Here is a 13,240-nt window from a genome sequence, read left to right as displayed (position 1 = left end):
TTGGTCCTCTCTCTCAATGTTGAAGAATCAGTTTTTTTTTAATTCAAAAATTATCGGTTCCTTATCTGGATTAGGATCTTCATCAATATCTAATAATTTTGTTCTTGTCCCACACCCACCTGTCCACAAAATTTCGTCTGAATCCATCCACAACTTTTTGGAATATCCTGCTCAGGCAGACAGACAGACAGACAGACAAACAGACAGGGGTGAAAACATAACCTCTGTCCATTCTCACTGGTGGAGGTGATTAAAAAAAAAAATGGTCACTCACTTTGTTTAATTACTTTTTTGCCCATCGTAGCATTTATTCTGGAACATTCGAAAAATCAATTGAACAATTTAGAGTAAGAACTTATTTTTCTTCTCCTTAAGTCATCTCTGAGGCCGACCGAACGCAGAGTAACAATGGTGTCACCCTATGGTTTCAATGACTTCTTGTTTTGTAATCATTGCTTCAGAAGATATTTTGACTTGCTGAAAAAAATAATTTTTTTCTTCACTGCAGACTGTAGTATAATACAAGGATAATCCAGAATACAATGTAACGTACTGTATTTCACCATTCAATATCATAGTACATAATATAAAACTGTTGTGCTCGGATCACAAAATCGGACACAAAGTCCCATTACCCTCTCATAACGTATCAACATACAGCAGAGCTAAAAGTGATGGGACTTTGGAACCAGGAAGAAGCCGTGCCGGTTTTTGGAATAATGGCTCACCCAACACTCGCAGCCTGTCGGCTCCAACGACCACCTCGCTTTCATCGGCAGAAAAGAGGAGTCTGTCATTGTTACTGTTCACTTCAAACCTCTTGCCTCTCGCCTCCACTGCCTGGGAACCTGGGTTGGGGTACAAGAAGAGAGGAGACTGATGGCAATACCAGGAAAGGGTAATGTAGGATGTTATGGAGAGACAAAAGGGTGGAAAAAGGAGAAGTTGGCAGAAGAGCGATAATTGGAAGAGCTGGTGAAAATATGCCTTGATAATAAAAGGAATAGCGGGGCAGCGAAAATTATTGGATCACGAAAAAATATTTTCACAAAAAAATAAGTGACCACTATATTCGTAATTGTTGTGTGTCTGTCTGTCTGTATTTCTGTCTGTCCGGGGCATAGCTCCATGGGTTTTGATCCGATCCTGATAAAATTTTGGTGGGAGGTTTATATCATGATCCAGTTGTGTTTTCCTGAGAATGGGCGTGGTGCGCCCATAATGGGCAGAGCCACGCCCAAAAAACATGTTTTTAGGGGGTAGCCGATTTCAATTTGCAACTTCTCCTTGGGGTTTTGTCGAATCTGACAGGGGTTTCGGTATTTGGTTATCCCAATGGCACCTGCATAGCCCCACGGAGCTCAATTTTTCATTTTCGTCCCAAGGTCAAGGTCACAAGGTCACGAACTTAGAAAATTGCGAATTTTGACAAAAAAAATCATAAGACTGCCCAAACTTTGAGAGCAAGGATGACAATATTTTTTATGCATAATCTTGAGGTCATTCCCCACCTAAAGTCTTGAAACCATTTTGCTCTATCTCGAACACCTTGCCCGTGGCGCCCCCTTCAAATTTGTTTTTACGCTGATTTCATCAAAGTATGGATAATCCGAGGAGTGCGAAATGCCATATAGCCTATATGATGTTATATTGTTCCTGGAATGTTCCAGAGGAAGTTTTGCACCAAAGGTCATAATCCTTGACCTTTGACCTTTAAAGTTCACAAAGGTCAAATTTTCAAAGTTGTGGGAATCGAACCGGGTTTTCGACCTTCTTCAACGAACTAACTCCAATGAGCTATAGCACGTATCCTGTTTCCTTATTTTAATGTCCACAACATTGTTTTGTGACCTTTAAAGGTTATGCAAAGGTCAAATTTTGAAAGTTGTTGAACGAAACCGGGTTTTCGACATTTTGCAGCGAATAACCTGTCACTCGTACCACATCATGTTGATCATTTTTACAACTTGGTCAAACATTATCACATTGTCTCATCCTTGACTTCTGAAACAATCTAAGTAGTCAAATACCGTTAGTGAACCATCGTCGTCTTCAGACTTGTGATTATTATTTTTACAAAAATGGAAAGAGCGAAGCAATTATTTCGATTTTAAAAATCAGGCTACTTAATATGAAAATAAATAAATAGTTCATATTTTTTGATACTGTATTGACAAGAATCCAAAATAGTGTTTGATATCCACCAACCTCCTCCATCATCCCCCCCCCCCCCGATAAACAACACACACACACACACACACACACACACACACACACACACACACACACACACACACACACACACACACACACCTTTGCCAATCAAAAACGGAAGTACATCAAGTCATTAAAAACACATACTATGGAAACAATGAAATGAAGTACAGTGTAATAAAGTCTCTCTCTCAAAGCTGACGAGTCCACCCTTGGTGTTCGATTCTCTCCTGAGATTGTTATCGATTGTTGTAATTTGTGAAAACTTTCATAATTGCCTTTTCTTGTGTCTAAGTTACCTTACATTGGGCACAGTTGTGGCTGAGTGGAAAGGAGTGTTGACAAGTATTCCCAAGGTTTGTGTGAACAAAGTCAAGTCTCATAGAAAAGGGAGGTTACAGAGGCTGTAATGCACTGCACTGACAGTGGGTTTGGTGTGAGAACATGCAGACAGAACAAGACAAACAGGATGAAGAGGAAAAACAAAAGGGAAGGAAACATAGCAACTGCACAACAAATGTGGAGCGGTAAACAGTAGAGAAGTGGGAGCAGTGGGGGTGGGGAGGAGGAGAATTAGGATAGAAATCAGGCAGTGGGAATAGATAGATTTGGGGCATGGGGGGAAGTGGATAGAAAAGATCATGGATGGAGGATGACCCAATAAGGTTCTGTAAAGCAACATTCAATCAGGTTCTGCTCCTTTGTGGGACGCATCAATGATGTCGAGAGCTTTGGATTCTACAGCATTCAGGAGAGAGATGTGCGAGGCATGGGCACCAGCCCATATGGAAGAGCAGTGCTCCAATGAGCTACAAACAAAGGCCTTGTAGCTCAATCAATAGGTTCAGATCTACCTCGGAAGGTCTCTTGGCACAGTACAGAATTTCCAGTCTACGGCTGACTTCGGAGGACAGTTTTTGATATGGTCCGCCTCGAAGAGTATGTAGCTGATGGTGTGGCTGAGAGGTTCGGGAGAATGAACTTCTTCCAGTGGTCGATTGTGGAAATAGAGAGCTGGATTCGTTTGACAATCCTTCTGGAGAGACAAAGTGAGAATGCAGGATTTGCTTGGATTGAAGGACTTGATCCAAATGTTTTGACCAGAATCTGGTCCTTTCCAAGTCAACAGAGAGGGAAGCCGTTTCTGCCGGCCTGTCGGTGGGATGTGGAATTGTACGCCATAATGTGGAGTCATCTGCAAACGGGAGAATAAAGTTTTCCGGGGGATCAGAGAAGTCATTAATATATACCAGAAACAGGACTGGGTCCGAAATACTGCCGTTGGCCATTCCAACCTCTAATGAGAGAACAAATGAGAGGATTTCATTGAGAGCTGTACGCTGACTACGTGAGTGGAGGAAATCATCAAAGCAGGAAATAAGGTGGCCTTGTATTCTATAGGCACAAAACTTAGCAAGCGGAGCTGGATGGCAGACTGTGTCAAATGTCTGAGATACAGCCTGACCTCTTGGTTGAGATTCAGGACCTCCACCCAGTGTTCAGGGAGAAACAGCAGCAAGTTCTAAATTGAGAAGCTGGGACGGAATCCAAAATGATGGTGAAAGGGTCAGGCTGTTTGAGAAATGCGGTTGTGGGTTCAAATCCAGCTGAAGGCAATAAAGGGTTTGAATTCAGAGCTTCTGGAAAGTGATCGAGTCTCATGTGAATTACCATGCTACTGTTAGAACTGTCAATAGAGAACCCAGCTGGCTGACTCATGACCTTGAGAGTGAGGTGGTAAATCTTGTGGACAATTAATATGTCAAACTGTCAGGGAAAAACAATTTTGTCACAACTTGTCATTTAACTTGAGACTTTCCAGGAGGAGATAAAGCCCTTCTTGTCTGGTCAGGTCGGCATATGATATAAAAGGAGCTCCCTCACAAGGAACTTCAATGCAGGAAGAGACCATAGGGCCAATCAAGCCTGCGCTCTGGTTGTTTGTTCATGCTCGATATATTTTGTTTTTTTTTAAATGCTGAACATCAAACAAGGAAGCAGCATGTACCACTTTTAAGTCTTTGGTATGACTCGGCCAGGGTTCGAGCCAACACCCTCCAAGACTCCAAGCAGACACTCGAATCATTAGACCACCGAGTCCAGAACAAATGGCAGCGAATGCACGGCTTGGTGTTCAGCCCTTAAATTCCCAAAACAGCACTAATATGCTCTCAAAAAAAAAAAAAGTGCTGCCAAAAAAACATTCAAAAAAATAAATCACTAATTTAAGCTCAATAAATAATGGCAAATGACTTCTTGACAGTTGACATACATGTAAGGGGAATACACAGTAAATTGACTTGTCAAGTGTCCGAATAACAGAGCTTTGCAATTCAGGTAATACAAAAAAGGGACAGGCATGTCTTTCCTCCAAAGTGAGCATCTTGAGCAGCAAACATGTCGTGAAAAGAGATCCAGACTGATCGCGCAACATTCCATCAACCCAAGGAAGCCATTTAGACATTCCCAGGATGCACACAGCGATAGGCCGGATAGAAATGAGACAGCTCGGAGCAAGAAGAAAGAAGAAAACGATGATCTCACAGTAGTGAATGGAACACCGAGGACGGGTTTCCCATGCAATGCACAGCAAAGCCTGATGTTTCATTTGATTTCATTGTTGTCATGTGATTATGCTTTAAATTATCATTATGCCTTAAAGTTCACACAACAGCATGGTCCAATGTAGGACTTCAATTTATTCTGCCGCTATCGCGTGCCGAACCCAAGGCTAACCTCCTCTCGCAAAATGAATTCCGCGCAGACGTACAGTTGCGAGGAAAGAATAAATTCAAAATTATCACGAGCCATTGATTATTCATAAAAGGGAAATGGGGTTGTAATAACTATTACATTGTGCTTATTGGGCATTACGCAAGATGTTATTGCAAGGGTTTTTCACTTTTAAGATTGCTTAAAATATGTGAGCGTTCAAAAAGTTTATCGGAACTAGATTAGTTACAAAAGTTGAACAAACGTCAAGGTTTTATGATATATATTTTTTTACAATATGCAAGTTTAGCATAATTAGTAAGGGAATATTTCATCTTCCTCAAATAAATGACATCCTGTAGACCTTCATGAGTATCTGTGTCTGATTACTTTTTGAACGTTCATTCCAACTCACAAAGTGCGACAGAAGAAACAAAATTTTAGGAGTAAAAAAAAACCATCATTCATTTCACCTCCACGAATTTGTTCCTCTTTTCTCTCACCTGTGGAAGCAACTTCCCTAATCTGTTCAGTCCCATTCTTCCCTCCAGGGCTTTCAAGATGGCTGTTCACCACTGGCTTGGGTCATCCCCCATCCATTCTCATGATCTCTTCTACTCCAAATGCTCTCATTCCCAAACACTACCTTTTTCCAGGATATTGTGATTGTTCCCCCTGGTTGGGGAACCAGTTACCTGGTTAGAGGACAGGGCACAGCCTGGTGTTGGCTTAATGGTTAGGGTGGTGGGCTTTGGATCCTAGGGTCCTGAGTTCAAATCCTGCTCAGCTGTTAAATTAATACCAGGTGGAGTTATCCTTCAGAGGTCGGCGAAATGAGTGCCAGCATGCTGGTATACTGTGACGGAGTGGCAACCCGTCCAGGATTGAGCCCAATAGCCAAGGACACTGCTTACGCATCACCAACGCTCTGCACAGAGTATGGTCCCAATCTCCTCTCTCTCCCCTCTCCCTCACCACTTTCTGCTTCATAGTTTTTGGTTGGTTTGTTCCTTTTCGGTTTCATCCCCACTTTCCCCTTCCTCTTCTTTCTGTTTCATTCAGCTTGTGGACAGCTTGTTCACCCCCCCCCCCGCTGTGTTCTTCTGCCCTTCCCCTGGCCTCACTCTCATTTCTACTTTGATGTTGATGTTGCCCCCTTTCCATTTTGTTCCCTTTCCATTCTGCTCTAGCTCTTCCATGGGCCTCGATCACGTGTACAAAAAAAAACAACTATCAAGAAATGAAGCTTACATTATGGGACACGCATCTCCCATGGTGCTGTACAGATGCCAGTACCAACCTCCCACAAATATAGCAGCCCTTGTGGGGAGGGGGGGCGAGATGTCTCAAGGTGCAAACACCCCTGCTGTGACTTTTATTCTAACATCAATGGCTTGCTCGAACTGTTGTTGCGACTTCAATCCAGGATGGTGCAGGATTATAAGGAACTTGACAGACAGACTGCAATAGTCAATGTGGCACTGCTGGTGTTAGTCCAGTGAACAGATCCCCCCCCCGACCCCCTTCCAATCTCTCCCCACTCTAAACTGGGTGAACCGAGTTTTGAGTCGAAAGGAGGATGAGACGTACCGACCACGAGCTGCCCGGCGACACGTCCCTCCTCATCCCTCGCATTGACGGTCACATTACGTGCAGACTGCACCAGCAGAGCGGAGTCCTGAAACACAAGAGGTTGGGAGGTAGGCCCAAGTTCCACACACTCTACCTGCTAGATTTCAGTAAGATGTGAGCACAGCACGCCCACTGTGTATCCGGACTAAGAGGCAAACTTACGTACATATTTTACATTCACCGAGAAAGAAAAGATCGGGGGAGCAGATGTGAGTGGGAGAGGGAAAGAAACATAAAACACCATCATTTTTGCAAAATAACGAGGTGGCTCCTCAAGATACAAGCTTGTTGATTGAAAAATGCTCGCTGCCGAATGCCTCTGGTATGATGGCCACAATGTGCTGGCCCATAAAACATGTATAATGGTATTGTGCATGGAATGGGTGCCTAATATGAGGTAATGGTTGCTGTTCCCAAGTACAGCAGCATGCAGCAAACTGAATTCAGGATGATGGGTGTCGAAAGGTGGGAGGATAAAAGCCATGCTTCCTCACCAGGCGGGAACGAATCTCCTTTGCATATAATGGATGCAGAAACTCAGAATCTCCTTCCAACCTCAGCCCACTGTCTGTGATGCGTAGGTGTCCCATACCATCCTTAACGATGAGGAAAAGGAAACACAAAAAGTATTTGTTGGAAGGACGTGGGAAAAAAAATTACAGAGAAAATACAAATGTGACATCACAAATACATGCTTTGACCAATCATGAACAAGATGTGGCTGCTTCCGCACAGGAATGAATGATTCTGGCATTCACTGATGTTGCATTTGCCATGTAAGCGAGTAAGTAAGGGTTTATTTTTCATTGAAAGATATGAAGTGAAAAATTTGAAATCTTAAAATTCCTCATTTTATTCTAAAAAATCATTTCGCTTCCCTCTAATCCAAAGCATCATCCAACGACCTCAAAGCACTCATAACACGCGACTTTTGAAAAGACGTAATGCGCCCCAGAACCTTCGACGCGCATGAGCAGAAACCACTCACAACGATGTCCGTCGGGGCATCGGGGCGGTGGTCGCGGCCGAAAGTGCGTCCTGCGTGCCAGATAAGGACTGTAAAATAAAATGGCTCACAAAGCTTCGAATCTAAAAGAAGCTGAGAATACTTGGAAACGTACCTGCGAGAAAGGGGTGTGCCTCTGCACAACGAAACATTTGGAGAACTTTCTGATCAACTCGCCCATAAAGTTGATATCTTGCAGCCCGTACTGAAAAAATCTCCTGACTATATGGGCCTGTGCAAGGTCTGTGGACCGGCGCGTTCTACCCAACATTTCCGATGATCCCTGCCAGTGAGTGGACTTTGAACCTTGCGGGTTTACCTCGTGTGAACATGGCATGCTTGGTGATTCATTTAATGTGTGTGTGTGATGTGTGTGTGTGTGTGTGTGTGTGTGTGTGTGTGTGTGTGTGTGTGTGTGTGTGTGTGTGTGTGTGTGTGTGTGTGTGTGTGTGTGTGTGTGTGTGTGTGTGTGTGTGTGTGTGTGTGTGTGTGTGTGTGTGTGTGTGTGTGTGTGTGTGTGTGTGTGTGTGTGTGTGTGTGTGTGTGTGTTATATCCACTGCCTCTTTGAGCTTGTATTAACTGGAAGTGGTAAGAACCCGACACTTCTCATCTACGGATATTCCTCATATTCCTATGTTTCCGTGAGTCAGATTTACATTCAGGAATCAGAATGATTAAGGTTAACCATTTTGAAATTGGCACTCTTTCGTCTAAATGCTGAAAATTATGTTTTAAAGACGATTTGAATTACAGATGTTTCACTGGTAATGAAATTACACAATGCAGATGCAGGTTAAAAGTGCTCGGCAAGCATAACCGAGTCAGTGCAAACACCAGACACGGCGCATGCACAAAAGGCCTCGTTTAGCATTCATACGTCATTTCGAAAGTCGTGTATTGTAGCCTAAACAAAAACGTATCGTGCAAGCCACAACCACATGGCTCAGTTATACTACAGTTAAACTGTAGTATTATACAGTTATACCAACCCTCACCCCAAGTATCTGATTCAGGAATTTGCTGGCATCGTGTACCAGGAGTCAAGGAAGGGAGGGGAGTGAGGTGAAGGGGTAGCATCACGTGACTTTAATATGCAAATCGTGGTACCCATCTGTACCATCATCACTTTGCATGCATTGGGTGTGGTCAGGTGTGTGCGGGGGGGGGGGGGGTGAAGGTAAGCATACACGTTTGCATCTACGAGTATTAGGTTGCTCGAGTTGTAATAATAATTGCACCACAATAAATACTGGCTGGATACTTGTACTCTCACACTGCACCTGGAGTTTAGATATTCCCATCATGATTCTGCTTAGTTAGGTTACTCATCCCCTCACATCAGTGGACAGGGAAATGCGTTGTGATTGTAGAACCTTCCCCATGGTTCTCTTCCTCCTTCCCAAACCCTCGTTTGCCAACTATGCCTGGTGTTGGTTTCATGGTTTGGGTGGTGGGCTTTGGATCCTCGGGTCCTGAGTTCAAATCCTGCTCAATCCCGCTCAGCTGTTGAATTAATACCAGGTGGGGTTAACTCGGCCTGTCATCCTTCCGAGGTCAGCAAAATGAGTGCCATCATGCTGGTGTACTGTGTCGGAGTGGAGACCCATCCAGGATTGTGTCCAATAGCCAAGGAGACTGCTAAAGCAGCACCAACGCTCTGCACAGGGTATGGTCCCAATCTCCAACTCCATATTCAAACCTCATTCCCAAACACTAATTTTCAAATATGAGTTCCCAAATACCCACCCTAAAACTCCCATTTTTGTCTCATTTTAAAAAAAAATCCTGAGGGAGATCACATCCAGACAGAAGGAAACTTGGCTGGGTTGACTGGGCTTCCGGTGCACCAGGCAGAACGAGAAGGCGTCAAGTGGAAAGCGAGGTGTTCGAAGTGGAACGCAAAGGCACCAAGCGAAGCACTCCAAGGGGAATGCAAAGGTGCCAAGCGGTAGAACTGACACTCTCACAAGCATTCACACACACACACACACACACACACACACACACACACACACACACACACACACACACACACACACACACACCTTATACCCTCGCATATCCCAGGGCATACACCACATTGACTCGCACTGTTGAGGAGCATCAACTCGAGTCCACAGAAGTTCTTTTCAGAGCTCTCCCTACACGACACTGCATGACATCGCACCTCCCATCTGCACCTCTCACTCGACTGCACCTTCACCTCGTTGGGACCCACGTAGGCCAGCCAGCTCATGTACGGGTAAGAAAGGGGTCGCCAATACACCCCAACTTCTTCTTCCTGTCCCCTTTCTAATCTAATTTCCTGGCTACATGAGGTGCCCATGTTTTGTTTGTGAAAAGGTTGACTGTATAACAGGCTTTTGAATGCTAGAGGCTGAGACTGCTTCTTGAGTGACTGCAATCTCCTGAAAATGCATGCCTTTCAACAGAGACTTCTTGTTTCCAAATCTGGTTAGACATAGTATGTCATTAATAGATGGGAGGTTTTACCCCACTGATTCACTACGGTCAGACTAGCCGACATCCCACTTATGGTTCCGCTTGGCCGTAGCTAATTGATAAATAAGGGTGGGGCATCAAAAGCGCAGGATGAACCATCTCAGACGATGTCCATGATTGCTTAGTAACCCTTTGTGCCATGGAGTTATCTGCGGTTCATCGACTTCAGAGTCAAAGGTCAAGAAGCGGTTCCGAGAGAGGCCACTCGTGACCGGACTGGCAAACCCGTATCATTTGGTTTCAGGAGTACAGAATTGGCACCCCCTGATGTCGTAATATTCGACGTCTGCAGTAACATTGACTTCCGGTTCCGGTTTTGAGCGGCAAGAGGTCTCCTTCGGGGCTCCCTGCTGACATTCTCAAAGTTAAGTTCCGGTTGTTATTTGTCCCGTTTTAACTGTTTAATTTTCTCACCTACATGTTAATGTGTGTTCCTAGTTCGGTTTTGTTTCAAAAATCGTGCTATTTTGTGAGTATTTATGTCGACGTTCTCACCTGGTGTTTGAGGCCTAGTCCTAGGCTTGAGGCCTACCGGTTCCACTTGGTGTTCGATCGGTTTTTTTTTTTGTTTGTTTGTTTTTTCTCCCCATTACCTTCAATTTCTATCCTCCCCATTACCTTCAATTTTCATCCTCCCCACTTTCCAAATATCCCCCATTCTCCCAACTAATCTCTTTCTTATCTCAAAAAAAAAAAAAAAAAAAAAAAAAAAAAAAAAAAACCCAACAACAACAACAACAACCTTCTCCCGATTCTGCTACTTCTTCCTCTTAACTTCCTCCTCGTCTTCCTCGATTTCTTTTTTTTTTTTTTACACTTCCATGACCTAATCTGTTGAACTCTCTCATACATTAATATTAACAACAAAAACGATCTTATAATGCTTCATCTTCCTCTCTCACACATGTGGTACTCTTTACTGTTTCACAATGCACTACTCTTCTGCTATTTTAACAGACTGCTCTCATTTCGACCTCTCCTTCATTCCTTGCCTAAAAATCCAACTATTACAGCGCTTCTTCTCTCCATGCTCTGAATTCGCCTTCATTGCATCCATCAAGAATTGTGTTAAATCGTATATCTGACCTAAAACTTTTAAAAACCACAGTTTGCCATGGATGCTCGCTTTCCATCAACCATTCTTTTTTCCAACTTCAGTGCCAACTCACCCCCCTCACCCCTCACTCTCACTCTCAAAGCAACCATCCCACTCTTCTCCCTCCAAGCCTCCCTCTCACCTCTTTCAAAAATTCCCCCTCACCTTTCTCCCACCTTTCATCCCCCTCACTCTTCCTTCTCTAAGTTGCCCCCTCTCATCCACCAACCTGCCTCCCTCCACTGCCCTCTCACCTCCATCTCTTCACTCCACCTCCTCAAATCCTCAACTGCCATCTTCCTTGTCTCTTGTCCCCCTCTCTCACAGCACCACAGAGCCTTTTCTCCTCCTCATTCGGCCCCCTCCCCTCGCTATTCTGCAATACCCCACACTCCTTCAGCAACCCTCCTTACCTCCCCCCTCGTCCCTCGTCCGACCCTCCCCCGCCCCTCCACCTCCTGCACCAAAGCCTCCTCCCCTACCTCTTCATTAAAAGTGTGGACCTCAAATATCCGGGGCCTTCGCTCAAACCTTTCAGATCTTTCCATGCAGGTTGCCACTGACACTCCAGACATTATCTGCCTAACAGAAACTTTCCTCTCCCAAGGCGTGTCTGACTCCCAAGTATCTCTCCCTGGTTACTCCCTCTTACGGTATGGCAGACCTGAGCCTCGTCCTGGTGGAGGTGTTGCTCTCTTCATCAAAGACTCTATTCCTCACTCTCCCTGCACTGCTCTCACTCCCCACACCCCCAGGAATACCTCTGGCTTCGGCTTCCCCTCCACTCCCACCTCATGTTTATATGTGTACTGTACCGTCCACCGAACAGTGATGACTCCATCTACACCTCACTCTCCGAAAACATGGACCATCTTCTATCTTCTCATCCAAACTCTCTCTTCCTCTTATGTGGCGACTTCAATTGTCATCACGCCAGTTGGCTAGGTGTGGGTACCTCTCTCACCTGCCATGGGACATCAGCAAAAAAGCTTTCTGTGACTCATTGGGACTGACTCAATCGGTCAACTTCCCGACCCGGATCTCAACCAATGGTACTCCATCTCTTCTGGATCTGATTTTGACAAATTTCCCTGACAATATCTGCTGCTCTTCCTTCGCTCCAATTGGTTCTTCTGACCACGTCCTTATTAAAGTGGACATCTCTCTGGCTGTTATCAGAGAACCACCTCACCGCCGTCGAGTCTGGCATTTCACTCAAGCCGACTGGCAGGGTCTCGAGCAGCCATCAAACTTACAGACTGGTCTCCTATCACTACTTTCTCAAACATCAACTCATCCTGGGAATTCTTTCAAAGAAACTTGCTCTCCCTCATGCACAGATTTATCCCCTCTCGTGTTCAGTTGTCTTACCCTTCCTCCCGCCCTTGGTTTACTGAAGCTTGTGGCGAGGCAGTTGTCCTGAAACAACTTGCCTTTGCCTCATGGAAAGCAAACCCAACTGAGGGCAATCTCAGTTCTTTCCACAAAGCTCGGAACAAGTGTGTAGCTACCCCCATAGAGCCAGAAAACAACATCTTTCTCATCTCAAGTCTGAACTCTCAAACCTCTCTCCCTCCTCAAAATCCTGGTGGCGTTTAATCAAATCTGTTTCTGGTGTATGTTCCCCCTCCATCCCCTCCCTTACCTCAAATGGCCGCACTGCTGATTCCACACGTGATAAAGCTGAATGTCTAAACTCGGTGTTTGCAGCTAAATCTTGTGTCCCAAACCCATCACTATCTCTACCCACTTTACCCAGTCGCACCCAACTGTCCCTGGACTCTGTATCCTTTTCTCCTGACAAGGTGGAGAGCTTGCTTTCAAACCTCGAGTCAGATTCTGCAACCGGTCCAGACGGCATCAGCCCACGTGTCCTCAAAGCCTGCTCTTCTGCTCTTGCTCACCCTCTCTCTGTTCTATTCACCCTCTCATTTTCCCAAGGTCATCTGCCATCTGCTTGGAAATCTGCTAACATCACTGCCCTGCATAAAAAGGTGCAAAAACAGATCCCTGTAACTATAGACCAATCAGCCTTCTCCCAATCATCAGCAAGGTTATGGAATCCATCATCGCTTCA

The 13,240-nt window shown here is 44.8% G+C and overlaps 1 protein-coding gene across 4 annotated transcripts in view; it reads right to left on the bottom strand.

The window, feature by feature from the left end:
- The window catches only part of LOC147011083 (delta-sarcoglycan-like), a 335,437-nt gene that overhangs the window by 76,717 nt on the left and 245,480 nt on the right, over nucleotides 1-13,240 (bottom strand). For all 4 annotated transcript variants that reach the window (XM_085858759.1, XM_085858760.1, XM_085858758.1 and 1 more), the window contains 3 exons: nucleotides 7,053-7,154; nucleotides 6,517-6,604; nucleotides 729-848 (listed from right to left, as the gene is read on the bottom strand). In XM_085858759.1, coding sequence (XP_085714885.1) covers nucleotides 729-848; nucleotides 6,517-6,604; nucleotides 7,053-7,154 — 310 coding nt within the window. The remainder of the gene's footprint in view (nucleotides 1-728; nucleotides 849-6,516; nucleotides 6,605-7,052; nucleotides 7,155-13,240) is intronic.

This window comes from Eptatretus burgeri, chromosome 16 (assembly GCF_056783735.1).
Source record: "Eptatretus burgeri isolate ZD-2024b chromosome 16, Ebu_testis_v1, whole genome shotgun sequence".
Taxonomy (NCBI): domain Eukaryota; kingdom Metazoa; phylum Chordata; class Myxini; order Myxiniformes; family Myxinidae; genus Eptatretus; species Eptatretus burgeri.
This window is presented reverse-complemented; position numbering and strand designations above follow the sequence as displayed.